The sequence below is a fragment of the Acomys russatus genome, chromosome 10 (genome assembly GCF_903995435.1).
Source record: "Acomys russatus chromosome 10, mAcoRus1.1, whole genome shotgun sequence".
Classification (NCBI taxonomy): domain Eukaryota; kingdom Metazoa; phylum Chordata; class Mammalia; order Rodentia; family Muridae; genus Acomys; species Acomys russatus.
The window spans coordinates 49,573,585-49,590,465 of NC_067146.1; the positions used below are offsets into that span (position 1 = coordinate 49,573,585).

The 16,881-nt window shown below is 45.1% G+C and overlaps 1 protein-coding gene across 1 annotated transcript in view; it reads right to left on the minus strand.

Annotated features, from left to right (window-relative positions):
- Rsbn1l (round spermatid basic protein 1 like) overlaps window positions 1–16,393 on the minus strand; it is a 53,277-nt gene extending 36,884 nt beyond the window's left edge. Inside the window, exon 1 of the mRNA XM_051152099.1 lies at window positions 15,613–16,393. Coding sequence (XP_051008056.1) covers window positions 15,613–16,189 — 577 coding nt within the window. The 5' untranslated portion in view covers window positions 16,190–16,393. The remainder of the gene's footprint in view (window positions 1–15,612) is intronic.
- Between the last annotated feature and the right edge of the window lie 488 nt (window positions 16,394–16,881).

The following is a 16,881-nucleotide window of genomic DNA, read 5'->3' on the forward strand; positions in this document are numbered from 1 at the left end:
TTTTATACATATATATATATACATTTTTTAAAAGAGTTGATTTCCAAGTTGTCCTTTGCCGAATAGTGGTGTGATTATTTTAGTCACCCAAGAACGTAAACAATGAACTGTGCTCAAGTAAATAAAGAATTTTTTTTTTTAAGTAAAATAAGGTGGTAGTAGCTTATGCCTTTAATCCCAGAGCTCAGGACTCGGGAGGCAGAGGCAAACAGGTATCTGTGACCAGGCCAGGCTGGTCTGTAGACCAGGCCAGGCTGGTCTACAAAGCAAGTGAAGCAAATTCCAGGACAGCTAGGGCTACAGGAGAAACACTGTCTCAAAAAAAAGAAAGTAAATAAAAGTGGAAGACATGCACACACGGCTTAGAAGATGGCCAGCTTTATGTTCAGTACAAACAGGATGACAGCACAGGAGGACTTCCAAGATAGAGTAGAAACAAAGTAACATGAACCCTTGTAAATAAAACAAGGGCAATTTTTAAGACATCAAAATCAATAAATTCCTATTTATTTATTTATTTATTTATCTGATCTGGATTTATTTGTGAAATCACGATAAGCATTATTTTTGTTCATTTGTCTACTAAGATATGGGAAATTATTAGAAATAAGCTGAGCTAGCAGTGAAGTATAGCTCAGTTGGTAAAGTGCCTCCCTAGAACGCACATAGCCCTGTATTCCTTCCCCAGCGCAGATAAACCACACGTAATCCCAGAACTAAGGATGTGGAGACAGGAGGACCACAGCTCCATGCTGAAGTTCTGTTTAAAGGCTCACTGGCGGCGCTGGAGAGCTGGCGCAACACGAAGAGCTCTTACTACCCTTACAGAGCACCAAAGCTCAAATTCGCAGTGCCCGCATGGTAGCAGCTCACACAATCTGTAAACCCAGTTCCAACAGGCATGCACATGGTACCATACATGTGTGCAGGGAAAAGGTCCCTGCCCACATAGTAAAATAAATAGACCTACAAGAAGAAAAAAAAAAAAAAACTAAGAGGCCCATTAGAATTTTTTAAGTAAAAGCATCATAAAAATTCAAACTGGAAGTCCTTATGAAATATTGAAAAAAAAAAAACCACTCCATTTAAAGCTTTCAACTACTATACATTTTTAAAAGCAAAATCTCAAATAGGCTTCATATTATCAGTTTTAAGTATCCTGGATATAAGCCTTAAGTCAAGACCATCATAATGCAGTTCATGACATCAACTGACCTCAGCAACCACAATGCTATGTCCTCAACCTTCCCACATCCAACCAAGGATGATGCACTGCTGGAAACAGACCGGAAAGCCAGCAGGAAACGGAAGAAAAGGAAACAGAGAGGCAGAAGGAACAGCAAATGCACAAAATAACAAGGTTTGGTTTGGTTTTTGGTTTTTCCAGACAGGGTTTCTCTGTGTAGCCTTGGCTGTCCTGAACTCGCTTTGTAGATCAGGCTGGCCTCAAACTCATAGATCCTGCCTCTGTCTCTTAAGTGCTGGGATTACAGGCGTGCACCACCACACCCAGTGACAAGAAGATTTTTTTTAAAAATAGAAAATAAAAGAGATGAAGGATACTGTAAAAAGAAAAGGTGATGCACGCCTTTAATCCCAGCACTTGGGAGGCAGAGGCAGGAGCAGGCGGATCTCTGTGAGTTCAAGGCCAGCCTGGTCTACAGAGCAAGTTCCAGGACAGCTAGAGCTGTTACACAGAGAAATTCTGTCTCAACAAACCAAAAAATAAAAAATAAAAAAAGAACTCTATAAGCAGCAACTGGAGCAAAAAGGATTTCTCAAAGCTTCTCCCTAGCATAATAGCTAAGCACAGCTACCTACCCTAGCAAGTCACCCCTTCTGAGGACTTCTGCAAAGCACTGGCCTCTCTCTCCATCAGCATTTCTTTCTCTGGCTCAGTGATAGCGTAGTATACTGACCTAATACACACAATCCTGTCAAGCCATAGAGAAGCTAGGAACTTTACTTTCCTGGTCCTTTTTGTTTGTTTGTTTGTTTTTGTTTTTCGAGACAGGGTTTCTCTGTGTAGCCTTGGCTGTCCTGGACTCACTTTGTAGACCAGGCTGGCCTCGAACTCACAGTGATCCACCTGCCTCTGCCTCCTAAGTGCTAAGATTAAAAGTGTGAGACACTACCTATTCATCAGACATGTGTTGTTCCTTATTTAAAATTTCTAGAAGCCTGGTGTGGAACACAGTGAGTAAGGACAACAGTAGTTAGATGCCAATCTCTATGTCAGCCTTTGTTTACCTGAATGGACCTTTGTGCCTTAGGAATTTATCAGTGTCAGGTCTCAAACCCTGGACAAATTGCTAAGTAAGGTGCTTATTAACATATCAGAGCAGACTCCAGCTGGCAGCTTCTCCCAGCATATAAGTCTTTTGTTATAAGTTTTAAGCCAAATTTTTGTTACTTTTTTTTTTAACCCATACCAAATGAGCTCACAAATTCTAAGATAGTTGACGGCATAGTCTTAAGAGATTTTTTTTTTTTTTTTTTTTTTTGAGAACAAAACACAGAAAAGTCATAGAAGGAATCTTAGAGATAAGAGACTTTTGGAAGTACAAAGCAGAACAAATTTAGATGGATATGAAAGACTTGGGAATCATTTCTTTCTGCACCAGCAGTTATTATAGGAGAGAATTTGAAAATCAAAAGTCCTGGTCTTTGGCAACTAAGCTATACTAAGGCCAAGCAGTTTGTAGTCCAAAGAGGATAGCCGGCTGCAAGCAAAATTCCTCTGCAGGAAATTCCTGTAAGCTGAGAGGGAGCTGAAACACAAAGAAGAGCGCGGCCGGCAGCAGCAGGTGGGACCGCAGTTCCTAGGGGAGGCTAGAGAAAGTAGCTGGGGCTTCTGGGGAAAGAGAGGTAGCGTCTGTAAAGACATGCCCCTTGGGGAACAGAGAGACCGCAGGCTGGTTGTAGCAGGCTGCCCAGGCAGGTAACTTAGGAGGGTGTAGAAGGCTCTAGGAGCAGGACACTTAAGGAGTGGACAAGCAAGAGCAAGTGGAGGGAGGAGGCAGCATAAGAATCAGACTCTAGGGCTGGAGAGATGGCTCAGAGATTAAGAGCACTGACTGCTCTTCCAGAGGTCCTGAGTTCAATTCCCAGCAACCATATGGTGACTCACAACCATCTATAATGTGCTCTGGTGTCCTCTTCTGGCCTGCAGGTGTACATGCAGGCACAATACTGTATACATAATAAATAAATGAGTCAAATTTGGTGGGTGGCAAAAACTCAGCAGAAACAAATGATCCGTACATAGCTTACGAGAGTCAGATCAGCAGCTAGGTTGGAAGCGGATGAGTTCCTTGAAGGGACCTCATTTGTGCCTCTCCTGGCGTTTCCACACCAGATAAATGAAAAAAGAAGGAAGAGGACATGACACTCCTCGGGATGGTGGAGAGGAGTTGCTGTAGACATGAGGCAGGGACATCAGGGAGAATACAAAGTGGGCATGAGCAGCAGGCCAAGCTGGGCCATGTGAGAGAGGGTAGGAGAGGGGAAGAGGCAGGAGCCAAGAGACCAAAAGGTAAAAAGACGGCTGTGCCATGTAGGAGTCAGAGTAGTTTAAGGTAAGGGGCAGGGCATGGTGCCCAGGATGGCCCTGTAACGCATAGGAACTAAGGGATGCTGGGAGGCTTGGTGGCCAGTGCCTGCTCTGATGTTAATAGGCACTACCCTTGGCCTTTTCCCCCTGGTTTGAGGCCTAACAGTGTCTCTCCCTAATAGTTTATCATTTCTCAGCTCCTATGCAGTTGCCTTTTCTTATTTATCTTTGCTACCAACTACAGAATAATTTTATATATTTTAACTAATTCACTCTCCAACTAATTTACAAGTAAGTTCCCTAGTTTGCATTCTTCCCTCCCCATACCACGCTCAGAGCAAGAACTACATCTGCACTTGTTTAATTCTTGAAAGATGTAAGCAAGACAACATATAAGAATCATAATATAAAAAAACTGTTTTAATTCAGAGTTAACCAGGCATGTGGTGTACACCTTTAACCCCAGCACTTAAAGAGACAGAGGGGAACTCTGAATTTGAAGCCAACCTGGTAATGTAGGGAGTTGCGGGATGGTTGGGGCTACATAGTAAGCCCCCGTCTAAAACTAGGCGAATAAAGATGGGGAGTTTTCTAAGAATGTAAAAGAAACTCTCTCCCTATGAAGATATGGTTGGAATTGTCTGACATGAGGCAGACAGTATTTGAAACGCCTGACTTTGACCTCCTCTTCTACATGAGTTTGTTCATCCAAGTAGACATGATTTGCCAAAAGGGTCCTCAAGTAAGAAAAACTGGCATACATGAAGATCGCTGAGCTGGACTGTGGTGGTGCACCCCTTTAATCCCAGCACTCGGAAGCAGAGGCAGGAGGATCTCCGGGTTCAAAACCAGCCTGGTCTATAGAGTAAGTTCCAGAACAGCCAGGGCTACACAGAGAAACCCTGGGGGGAGGGGAGTCAACATAAAGACTGAAACATCTAGCTCCATTTAGGTAAGCACATAAGGGCTAGTAAACTGCTGAGCTGAGAGAATCATGGAGCTCGTTACTTGTAGTTATAAAATCCCAGGCTGCGCTGACCTCTGAAGATTCTTTCCTTTCTATTATTTCATGATGCTTTTTCTTGGTAAATAAGAAGAACATAGTGCAACTTCAAATATGGCAACAACAACTCAAGAGCAGGGAGCTGGTGCTGGACGGATCACTCAGGGGTGGGACTGCTTGCTGCTCTTGCTGTGGGCCACAGGTCAGTTCCCAGGACCCGCATCACACACCCTGAGACCAGCCCATTTCTAACTGCCATTCCAGGGAATGCAATACCCGCTCTATATCCACAAGCACCAAGCATGTGTATTATATATACACACACACACACACCTGCAAACAAACACTTACCCACTCTTTGGCTTTTGTTAGCCTGACACAATCTATACTATCTGAATGGAGAAAATGTCTCTGTAAGATTTGCCTGTAGGCAACCTGTGGGACACTTTGTAAAATAAGAGATTGTGTGGGAGGGCCCAGCGACTGGATGCAACACCTGAGGTGGTGGTCCCCGGCTGAGGAAACCGTAGGAAAAGAGCCAGGAGGCAGCATTCTTCCATAGCTTCTACCCTGATGAGCTGTATGGTAAACTATAAACTGAAATCAACCATTTCCTTCCCTACGTTGCTTCTGTCAAGGTGTTTTACCACAATAGAAATAACCTTGAGCCGGGTGTGGTGGTGCACACACAAAAAAAAGCCAAACATTAAAAATTAGTAAGATTCTTTTTTCTATATACAGCATTTTCCCATACAAACAAGCAGGCTACATCCGACTCAAAACAGTCTCACAGATGGATGGGGATCGGGTGCAGGAGGGGCCATCTTCAAGGACTTCCTGAAGATTTATCTAGCTAAGGAGTGACTTCAAAACCACTTCCTAACATGCAGCCCATCACCTCACCATGTGAGCAGGAGACCTGAAGCCTGCGGCAGCAGTGCTCTCAGGCACTGGAAGTAACACTACCCACTCACTTTGTGTCTGAGTACAGAATGTGGGACCTTTTGGGTTCTTCTCTTATAATGGCAACAAAGGTTAATGAGAACAGACAGAGAGAGAGGCAGAGAGGGCCCCCCCAATCCCCACCCAGAAGACCCAGAAGGTAAACTATTCATAACTACCTTTTGTCTTGGGTTGGTAAAATGCCTCAGCTATACAGCCTAACAACTTGTTTTCTCTGAAGCCACAATAGAAGGAGAAAACTGACTCCTGAAAATTATCTTTGACATCCAATGTTTGCCATAACACTTGCTCTCAAGCATGCATATACTCTCTAGCCCTGCCCCCACCACCACCCCCACACACAAACACATGCACGCCAGCACGTGCACACACACACATACACAGTAAGCTTCTTTTTGTTTTTTTAATTGTATGCCTGCCTTCTTTTTCTTCCTTTCCTTTTGACAGGATCTCATGTAGTCCAGGTTGCCTTTGAACTCCTGATCATCTTGCCTCAGCTTCCCAAGTGCTTGCAGGTGTGTGCTACTGAAACTGTCAGAACTACTTTTTAGTTACACAGGTCAGCAAAGCCTCTGAACACTGTTGGAAGAACCCAGACCCACTTGGTAGGCAAGCGAGAGGCAGCAGAGATATGAGCAATTGGCAAGGTACTTGGAACAGAGTCTCTTCCCTGCTTCTAGGAAACAGCCTGCAGGGACCCAGAGTCTGCAGTAAGCGGTGCAAGTTCCTGCAGTGGGCACTGTCCATGCTAACAGGACGCTGGAGAGAGAGATGCTTCCCCTCCCTTTAGCATCAGAAAGCACAGCTCCAGAAAGGCTAGCGGCCATCAGGCTGTAGAAAATGAATCTCAGCAGTATCCTGGAATAGGAGGAGGACCTACACCTTGTGTCCATGGGTGGTCCTGGATCTCTTGTAAGGTTAAGCAGCTAAGACCATCTAATGAAATGTTGATTTTATCTTTAAAGAAAGACTCTCAGCTGGGCATAGTGGTGCAAGCCTTTAATCCCAGCACTTAGGAGCCAGTGCCAAGTAGATATCTGTGAATTCCAGGCCAACCTGGTCTACATAGTAAGTTCTACACAGTAAGTTCCAGGATAGCCAGAGCTACATAGTAAGACCCTGTCTCGAACAACAAAAAGACACAGTCTCAATACATAACCTTGGCTGGCCTAGAACTCAGAGATCCACCTGCCTCTGTCTCTCTAGAGCTGGACTGAAGGCGTGGCCACCACGCCAGCTGATTCTGAAATTTTGAAGACACCCTCTGCTTGAAGAAAACTTGGCCCTTGTTGATCATGTTAACAGTGTTCAAAGTAGCATCTTAATATATATTGACAGAAGCCAGACAGCTGCTGACATTCACGGCTACAGTAGTAGTAGATCCACACTGCAGGTCTATATAGCCAGTTCTAGCAAAGTAAGTGTCCTTGAGTGGCACATTTGACAAAAGGTGATGAGTTTGAGCGTGCTGCAGTAAACATCAATTATATTCTCCTCCTTGGAGCTCACTGGCTAAGAGCACTTACAGAGGACCTGGGTTCAGTTCTCAGTACCCACATCATGGCTCACAAGCATCTGTAACTCCAGTTCCAGGGGCTGCAACATGCTCTTCTGATCTCCATTGGCACCAGGCACTCACATGGTGCACATATGAAAGCAAAACACTCATATGCAAAAATCTAAAAAGAACTTCTTTTAAATGTTCTCCATCTTGATGTGGCACTAGAGCTACCTGCAGCTCTGGCAACGCCCCCAAGGTTTCCAGTGCCTGGACTGTGGGTGGGTCCACTGCTCTTGCAGGACCCTCCTTTCCATGATAAAGTCAGGCCTTTTGGGGAACAAGATGAAGCTGCTGGGCATCCTGAACCAGTTCAGGAAGCTAATGAATGACGCCAGAGATATGTAAGCTTACCCTTTTTTTAACCAGGACTATTTCCACAGGCGCTTGGATGCCAGTTGGAAATTCAGTCCTTTTCCACATGTCTGATAGCCACTGGCAAACTGCCCACAACAAGGGTGCCTGCGTTCCAAACAGCTGGCCATGAGGGCACTGTGACCTCAGTGACTCTTCCTCTTTGCTGCACCCCAGCTAGAGGTGTGCAGCTCACCAAGTGGCAAATCCAGGCTCCGGGGCATAAGGGTAGTGTGGAGATGAGCAGCACTCGGCAAATGTGGTGCCAGCAGCTGCAGTTTTGGCCATGGATAGATGAGGCCAGCAGAGCCAGGCTGTGCCGAAAGCCCCTCACGGGGCCCTTGAGGGCAGCACTGCAGCACCAAGCTCAAGTGGCTGTGGCTGTGGTGGTAGCACCTATTACTAATATAGCAGGTCTTCAGTATTGTCAATATCTCTCTCCAGTACTTTCAGCCATCCATCATACATTTTACCAAGTATATATTATCACCCGACAAAGAACAAACCAACAAAAACCTGCCTTATTAATGCCCACAAAATGAAGTGTAAAGTGGGAGAGAGAGAGACAGAGACAGAAACAGACAGACAGACAGATATCTTCCAAGTGAGTACAAGCAGTCAGTCTCAGGGCTGGTGAGATGGCTGAGCACATGAAGTCTGAATGAGAAGCTGCTCCCATTAGCACGGGTATTTGAAAACACGGTCCGGTTGATGGCACTGTTTGAGGAGGCCGTGCAAGACTGCTAGAGGAAACCCATCACTGGCATGAGCTTTGAGAGGTCACAGCCTTGCTCCACTTCCAGCTGGCTCTCTGTTCAGTGCCTGTGGTTGCAGATGTGATTGCTCAGCTTCCTAATCTAGCTGACAGGCCTGCTGCTTGCTACCAAGATTCCTTGCCATGATCCATTCTTATCCCCCTGGAACCATACACCAAAATACTCTATCTTCCGTAAGTTGCTTCTGGTCACGGTGTTTTATAGCTTACTACCAAGCCTAGTGACCTTCGTTCTGTCCCCAGGCCCCACATGATTGAAGCCGAGAACTGACTACAGACAGTTGTTCCCTGACCTCCACAGACACACAACAGCACATGCCCTCCCTTACATACAAAATAAATAATAAAATCTTGTAAAGCATCAATCTCATCCAAATGGCTCTACTCACAGACTCAATATTCCATACACATTAATTTTCCTATCATATCTCTCTCACTTTTTTTTTTTTTTTTTTTTTTGGTATGAGTGTACATATGCATGTTGCAGGGACAAGGGAGCCAGAAAGGGGCACTGGATCCCCTGGAACTGGAGTTACAAGCAATTGTAAGCTGCACGCCTCCCTCACCCTCCTTCCCATCATTTCACCGTCCCCATCCCCAGAAAGTCTTTCTCCATCATCTCCATTTACCTAAACCCAACTGGTCTTTCAAAGCCCAATTTCCTGACTGACAAATAATCTTACACCATCTCTGGGTCTGGTTGAAGACTTAACACAAAATTAACACAACTTACTTAGTAGCTTAGAGCTGGGACTTCGAAGCACAGTGCCTCCAAGTCTAAAACCTGGATGTACATTCATTTCATAGCTACATTTTATAGACCTCCACACAGTATCTGTAAAAGATTAATAACTATATTTAAAAGGAGGTATAAAGACATTAAAACTACAGATAAAATGCTCTCTACAGTTCTATGCATGATGGTTACTGCATAACTGTCATTTCTGTCCTCAAGGTGTTCATAGTCTAGGTCAGATTGTACCTAAGAAAATACTGCATCAACTTGTGACCTATCACAAGAATGTTTGACAGAATTTACTAGTTCTGAAGTCTTCATTACCCTCAAACAGGAAAACTGAGTCAGTATTTATTAGCCCTTTTCTTTTGTTTGGTGGTTTCTCTATGTAGCCCTGGCTGTCCTGGAACTCACTGTGCAGACCAGGCTAGCCTCAAACTTAGAAATCTGCTTGCCTCTTGCCTCCCTATGTGCTGGGATTAAAAGCATGCACACTGTGCCGGGCCATATTTGCTACCTTTAAGACACAATATTCACCAGTAATTCAGCAAGAAAGCAATAGCAACTGCAATCTAGAATATTGTTCACAGCCAGGCGTGGTGGCGCATGCCTTTAATCCCAGCACTTGGGAGACAGAGGCAGGCAGACTTCGTCTGATCTACAAAGTGAGTCCAGGACAGCCAAGGCTACACAGAGAAACCCTGTCTCAAAAAAACAAAAACAAACAAAAACAAACAAACAAACAAACAAACAAAGCAATGCATTTAGCCCCTACATTTTTATGAACAATGTCTATAAAATGTCAGGTTAGCATTATTCCAGTAACCACCCTGTGAAAAAGGTAACATCCCCACACATCCCCACACAACAAATATGTGTTCTCAACAATAAAGAATATTTACATTTGTAAGAAAATGAAAACAACTGGAGATATATTAAGTGAATTAAGTCAGTCTTGAAAAGACAAATAACATATACATGTGGTTCCTGGGTATAAACTATAAATGTATATATGACGTGAAAGTAAAAATACAACTATCTAAGGGAAGGGACAAGTAAGAGAGATCAAGAAAAGAGAGAATGCAGAACATAAGAGTAGGATGTCCGACACACAATGTAGTTGACCAAATATTTCACTAGACTCTTTAAATTCATGTGTGTAGACTCAAAAAGTCTTAGATACTAAACCAATGGTATAAAAAAAAAGGTACAAATCAAAATACTTCCTCTAAAACTATACTTAGACAATAGAAAGAAAGAAGAGACACGTAAAGGGAATCCTGTAACTAAAGCTGGACAAGGACGTGTAAAGCAAGCAGAGGCAGGTGACAATCTTGTTTCCAGTGCGAGGCTTGAGCCTAGGCCTTCTGTGCATACCATGCAAGCACTCCACCACCACCTTACCCACCATAAGAACACCTGGAAATGAAGGCAGTGGAAAAGGCAATAGATGCCCACATGCTCGGAAGGAAGATGGAGATGAGTAAATTCTCCAGCAAAATGTCAGTAAGAATGGCTCCAGGCTCAGGCATTCCACAGAGAAACGGGTGGGTTGCAGTGAAAACAGGGAAACTGGGTGACTTTGTGAAGCCAGACAGTGGCTTTCTACTCAGCAATCACTAGCAAACCCTGCCACCTAAAGTCTCATCTGTGAGGCGGCATCTCCAGCTGAAAGAGCCTGAGCTTGAGGAGGGAAGAGGAGCGAATCACAAGCAGAGGATTAACCAAGGGAGACTGGGGCCTTCCAGGAAGAAGCCAGTATCTCCTGCTCTGCCCCACAGGAACCAGTGCCCAAGAGAGGCCTTGTGAATGCACAGCTGAGAAGGCTGGCATCTGCCCTTCCAGAGCACAATGGTGTCGGAACGCCGACCTTGGCCTTCCCAGCTTCCACGACTGTGAAGACAAGCTAGGCCAGCAGTCTAGGATACTTCGCTATGACAAGCCGTGAGTAAGATACCATTCTGTCTAGCATCTGACCCAAGAGACAAAAATGACATTTAGTCTTTAGAAGCTTAAAGTGCTTAACCCAGAAAAAACAAACCAGATAGAACCATGAGCTCAGTCACTAAGCCCTGCCCATGCATGCTCAGGAGCTTCAGTGAATCTTGATAACTTTCTCTCAACTATGAAAGAACTGCTAAAAATAATACAGATTTGAGGACAGGTTCCAAATAAATGAGACCAAAACAAACAGGCGGGGGGGGGGGGGGAGGGGGGATGCGGGGGATGACATGTTGTAAGAACCAAAAGCAAGGCAGGAAACACAACATTTCAAAGAAACTATAATTAGCATCCTTGAAGAAACACCAGAGATGCTGACCCCATTTAAAAAATATATTACAATATAGGAACAAAAACACAAGAGCTTATACTTTTTTCCCTTCAAAGCTGGAAACTTTAAAAACAGTGAAAGGGCTGAAATCCTCACAATAGAACAGCCAACTTTCTGGAGCTCAGTGTCTGTGAGTATCAACAAAGGAAAGCAAACAATAACTTTCCAGGACAAGCAGTTTGAGAAAAACTTCTCAAGAGATAAGCAGCAAGTGTGTGGGTAAAAATAAAATCCAAGGAAGTAGAGCTTCTACATACTTCTTACAGTACTACTAGTAGAAGAAAAAAAAAAGAAAACGAGAGAGTAAATACAAGGCATGGAATCCAGAAAAAAGGAACCCAACAGCAATGAAAGAACTTGAGGATGTGAGTGAGCTCACGTCCCAGGCTTTATGCAGCAGGCCTTTACGATGAAGCATCCGGACTAATCAGGAAGAAGATACAGAAGGGATTGTCATTTATCTGGAATATTTATCAACATGGGAAATTGTACTAACAGCTGCTGCAGGGCACAGAAAGTGGGCAGCAGTAAATACAAATGGTTACCCCAGAACACTGCTGAGAGCAGTGCCAATCATGGTTACCCCAGAACACTGCTGAGAGCAGTGCCAAGCATGACGACAACTCTAACCTCTAACACGGGGCTCAGTGGGCAGGACAGCTTGCTGCTCACCGGTGAGGACCTGAGGTCAACCACCGACACCTATATAAAGAGCCAGGCATGGCTGAGTGTAACCCCAGCATTCCACACACGAGCTTGCACCACCCACACACAGACGGAAAACATCGTTACTGAAATGTATGACGGTGCATGATACTTTCACTTCACCTTTTTACTTTCTGCCTTTTTTTTTTTTTAAGAGTCTCAGAGGCAGGTGGATCTCTGAGTTCAAGGCCAGCCTGGACTACAAAAAAAATTCCATAACAGTCACAAAAAAAAGAAAGAAAGAAAAAGGAAAGGAAAGCGTCTCACTGGGTGGCTCTGGCGGCCTAGGAGCCCAAGTCCTCTGGCTCCCATCAAATGCTCACATCACAGGCATGCATGATCGTGCCCAGTTCTATATTTTTCAATTCAAAACTTATCTGTATTATAGAAAAAGTTAGTAGCTGCTCATCTGGTTGTTTTGTAATTTCAAAAATTCAGTCAGAAGCCAGGTAGTAATGGGGCACAGCCTTAGGCAGAGGTAGGCACACCTCTGAGTTCGAGGCCAGCCTGGTCTAAAGAATGAGTTCCAGGACAGTAAGGGAAACCTTACTGGGAAAAAGAAAAAAGAAAAAAAAAAACCATTCAGACATGGTGGCCCTTGTCTGCAATCTCAGCACTCAACATTCTTAGGAGGGAGATCACAGTTGATTCCAGGCCAGCCTGAACTACACAACGCTCTAATTTAAACCCTAAAAAGTCCTGTTTAACAGCTATAGCTATGAGCAGGCAGCCTTGGAGATTATAGGTGCTCTGTACTCACGGTACTTAGACTAGGAACTTTTTTTGATCTCCTCATTTATCCCTCCCAGCTTTAAAGGCGGGTTAGAATTGACCCACCTCTTCATTTATTGTTGGGTCAAAAAAAATAAGTAACCATGTTTCAGACTCAACACTCACTAAATGAGGTCTCAGGTTGATTCAAATGCATGTTTATTTTACCTGAACGTTTTCTGTTAGGTTGATCACCAATATAAGGGCTCTAACCAAATGTGGCTCACACCTGCGTCTCAGCACCAACGAGGCCGCAGCTCAGGATCACAGGCTGACTGATGCCAAACTGGTCTACACGGTGAGTTGGCCAGCCGGAGCCACAAAGGGGCATGCTGTCTCAAAACAACATGACAAAAACAAACAACAAATAAAGCAGTGCTAAGGGTTTTTTAAACCCCTATGTACATGCAGGAGCCAATGTTTAACAGAGATGCAGAACTGCGATCTCTCATTAATGTCTTTGTACATGATTTGGCACTAAGGCTGCTCGGTGCACTATGGGTAGTCAATGGTTACTGAGCTAGTACAGTCAACTTAGAGTCATTTAAAAAGTATATACTTCAAACAACAATCACTAAGATTTGTTTAAAAGGCAGCAAAAAATACTGTACCACAAATCATCATCTGTATACTTGCAACAGTATGAATGAAACAAATGTATCTAAAATTTTACCTTGCTTTCACTTTCTTTAGTTAAACAGAACACAAATTCAATTAAATTCAAAATACTGAAAAGCTATCTTTTGCTTAGATTTTAATTTTTCTCAATAAAATAAGTGTTTCTGTCCAAAAAAATAAAAATATTTAAATGTGAATATCTAGCCAGGTGTGGTGGCCCATGCCTTTGGCCCCAGCACTCAAGAGGCAGGCAAATCCTTTGTAGCCAGCCTGATCTACACAGTGAGTTCCAGGACAACCAGGGCTACAGAGAGGTCCTGTCTGGAAAGCAAAGAAAAAGTCAACAAGCTAATCATCCCACATAGATCATGGGAAGTGTATTTCCCACATCATAATGTAAAACTATCACTGCTTATACTAAAAGTGAGCTTGTAGCCCTCCAAAAAAGGGGTTTAGGTTTGGTGGTACTGCATTTACCTGGGGACACAGAGGACCTATGGAGATCAGGGGACACCTTGTAGGGAACTGCTTCTCTCCATCGTGTGGGTCCTGGAGACTGAACTCAGGTGGTCATGCTACAAAGCAAGTGCCGGAACCATCTCAAGGTCCCCAAAAGAAGAATTTTAAATGTCATTTAAGACTGTAAAAATGTGTGTGTGCGCGCGCATCACACACATTTTACATATATTTTAGGCCAGTACTGTTTCTCACTTATTTCTTTTCACCATTCAAATACTCCAACAATGTAATACCTACATTCACTTGTGTAGAGACCTCATGAAAAGCAATGAGCAGCTTACCCACATAAAAATGATTCCAAACTGCATATGGACTCTGGGGCATTTTATAACTTAAATTTTATATTTAACCACTGCAACATAGAGATTAAAATACCAACCACTGGTAACTCCTGAGCAGAAGGTAAGTAAATTTCATCTTCAAAACATTCCTAAGATTGGGGCTGGAGAGTTGGCTCAGTGGTTAAGAGCACCATCCATTCTTCCAAAGGTCCTGGGCTCAAATCCCAGCACCCACATGGCAGCTCACAACTGTCTCTAACTCCAAGATCTGACAGCTTCACACCAATGCACATAAATTTAAAAATTAAATTAAAAAAAAATTTTAAAAAACATTCCTAAGGCAGCACTCTAAAAACCTAGGAGTTACACGGAAAACAAGGGTACTACAGGACCATTAGCTTGGCTCAAATATATAAATTACATAGTCACATGGGGCATTCTCTTAAACTGTGAATAATAAACCCTTCTATTCAGATAATTTTTCAAAATCTAAGACACCATTAGATCAGCACGGCTGAAACTGCTTGGCATTCCACTAGCATTCCAAAACCAAACAGAATACCTCACAACAATGTGTGACAATGACAACGTATATTTATATAATAACCTCGTGATCACACAAAGATCTACTTTCCAATCCATCCACTTTGTATTAGAGTCACATCTCTACATACCCACAGATAATCATAATGACCTCTTACTTTAAAGAAATACCGAAAACTATACTAGCTTACATTAAAAAAAAAAAAAATACTAGAAAAAGGACATTTAGGAAATTTTCACTGTTTTTTATGCAGAAACAACTTTGCAGCCACTTGATCTAGCCAAAAAACGCCACAAAACATCTGATTGTATCATTTGCTTGCACGGGAGGGGGCGAGAACATGGCTGAATGCTTCTGAAGGGTAGTATTTAAAACAGGACCGCTCAAAACACTTTAAGAATATGGAAGGAGGGTGCCTTAGAAGCCGCACACTTGGTGCCCTGCACACGACCTCATTTCCCTAATAGGGATATAGGGATGAAATGTTCTGGTCCCTGGTAGCTTCCAGTTTACGCCAATACACCACGACCACCCACTTTTTTTTTTTTTTCTTTTTTCTTGGGGGGGTGGGGAGGGTAGAACGACAGGATTTTCTGGCACTGGAAACCGAGTCGCAAATAGGAATTCCTGAGATCCCGAGTCCGATCCCTTTAGGTATCTTTAAAGACCTGTTCTCTTCCATCTCCCTAGCCAAATACACCCGGGAGAGGGGCCCTCCAGGCCCACTCCTACACGTCCCGCAGCGCATTAACTGGAAGGGAAATCCGACATGGTGGGGCGGGGGGGGGGAAGAGTTTCGTCCATCCTCCGGTCTGCGACCGAAACTCCGGGCTCCGTTTCTCGCCCCGCGGAAGGCTGCACCCTGGCCGCCCCGCGCTCCCCTCCCCGGCGCGGACCCACCTCGCGGCAGCAGCAGCGGCGGCGGCGGCTTCGCCTCTCCGTTCTCATCGCGGGCGGCGGCGCCGAGGCCGTGCCTCCGCTTCTCCTTCTCGCGCTTCTCCTTGGGTCTGCGCGGCTTGGCGGCCGGCGGCGCGACGGGCGGGAGCAGGACGCGGTGCGGCTGGGCGTGCAGCAGCGACGGAGCGACCAGCAGTTTGCGCGGCACCGGCTGAGCCGAGGAAGCGGGGGCCGAGGAGACGGCCGGGCTGGCGGAAAAGGAGAAGCAGCTCCGAGAAGAGGCCGGGGAGGAGGAAGAGGAGGAGGAGGCGGCGGCGGCGGACAGAGCCGCGAAGCTCCAAGCCGCCGGGCTGCCGTAGCTCTGTGGCGACGGTGCAGCGGGCGGCTGCAGCTGCCTGCCGCTCCCGCCGCTGCCCCCTTCTCCGTTCACTCTCCGTGCCGCCTTCTTCTCCTCAGTCCGAACCTTCTTGGCGGACACGGGACCCGGTGGCTCGCGCGACGAAGGCTGCAGTTTACCGAGCGCTTCCTTCTCGGAGAGGACGGCGACGGCGCCGTGAGCGGGGTTCGGCGGTTCCGCCATTTTGCGCTCCTGTTGTATTTACTCTCCGACGCTCCCCGGCGCGGGGCACGGGGCGGGGTCGCTGGGTCCCGGCCGAGCTCCCATTGGACGCTCTAAACTGAGGGATCCTTGAACTCACCAATCAAAGGCGCGGACATAAGCCTTCGGGGTGGGCTTACCGAGCGGGCCTTCTTTGGAGGTCAGAGGTCTTTTCGGCGCGGCTGACGGCGGAGTGATTGAGGAGGGAGGGTCTTCCGACGGTCGCTGGAGAGCCCCGAAACCCGCCGGGACCGACGAGGTAGCGCTGTTCGCCTCAAAGACGTCGCGTTAGTTGGACCGCTTTCCCTTTTTACCGTGAGATCACCCCCTCTCTTGCCTCTGCACGCTCTGAAAACCGGGTTCTGGCGTTACTCATCCCGGATAAAATTTGTCGAGAATCCGGTTGATTGATTGATTGCAAAGGATAAACTACTGAAAAGATGCCTTATTTTAACACGGGCCGTAAATGTTACTGCTTTAAAAGAGAGTTTCCGACAGAGCTGGAACTTCGGTCACTTCCGAGCCTCGATTTAAAAAAAAAAAAAAAAAAAAAAACGCCCACCGTTTGGAGACTTTAAATTGAGCTCGAATGATAAAGCTTTTAATTTTAGTTATACCTTAAACTCACCAAGAAAAATCCGTTGGATGTGTTTATAAATGTTTGAAAATCCAGT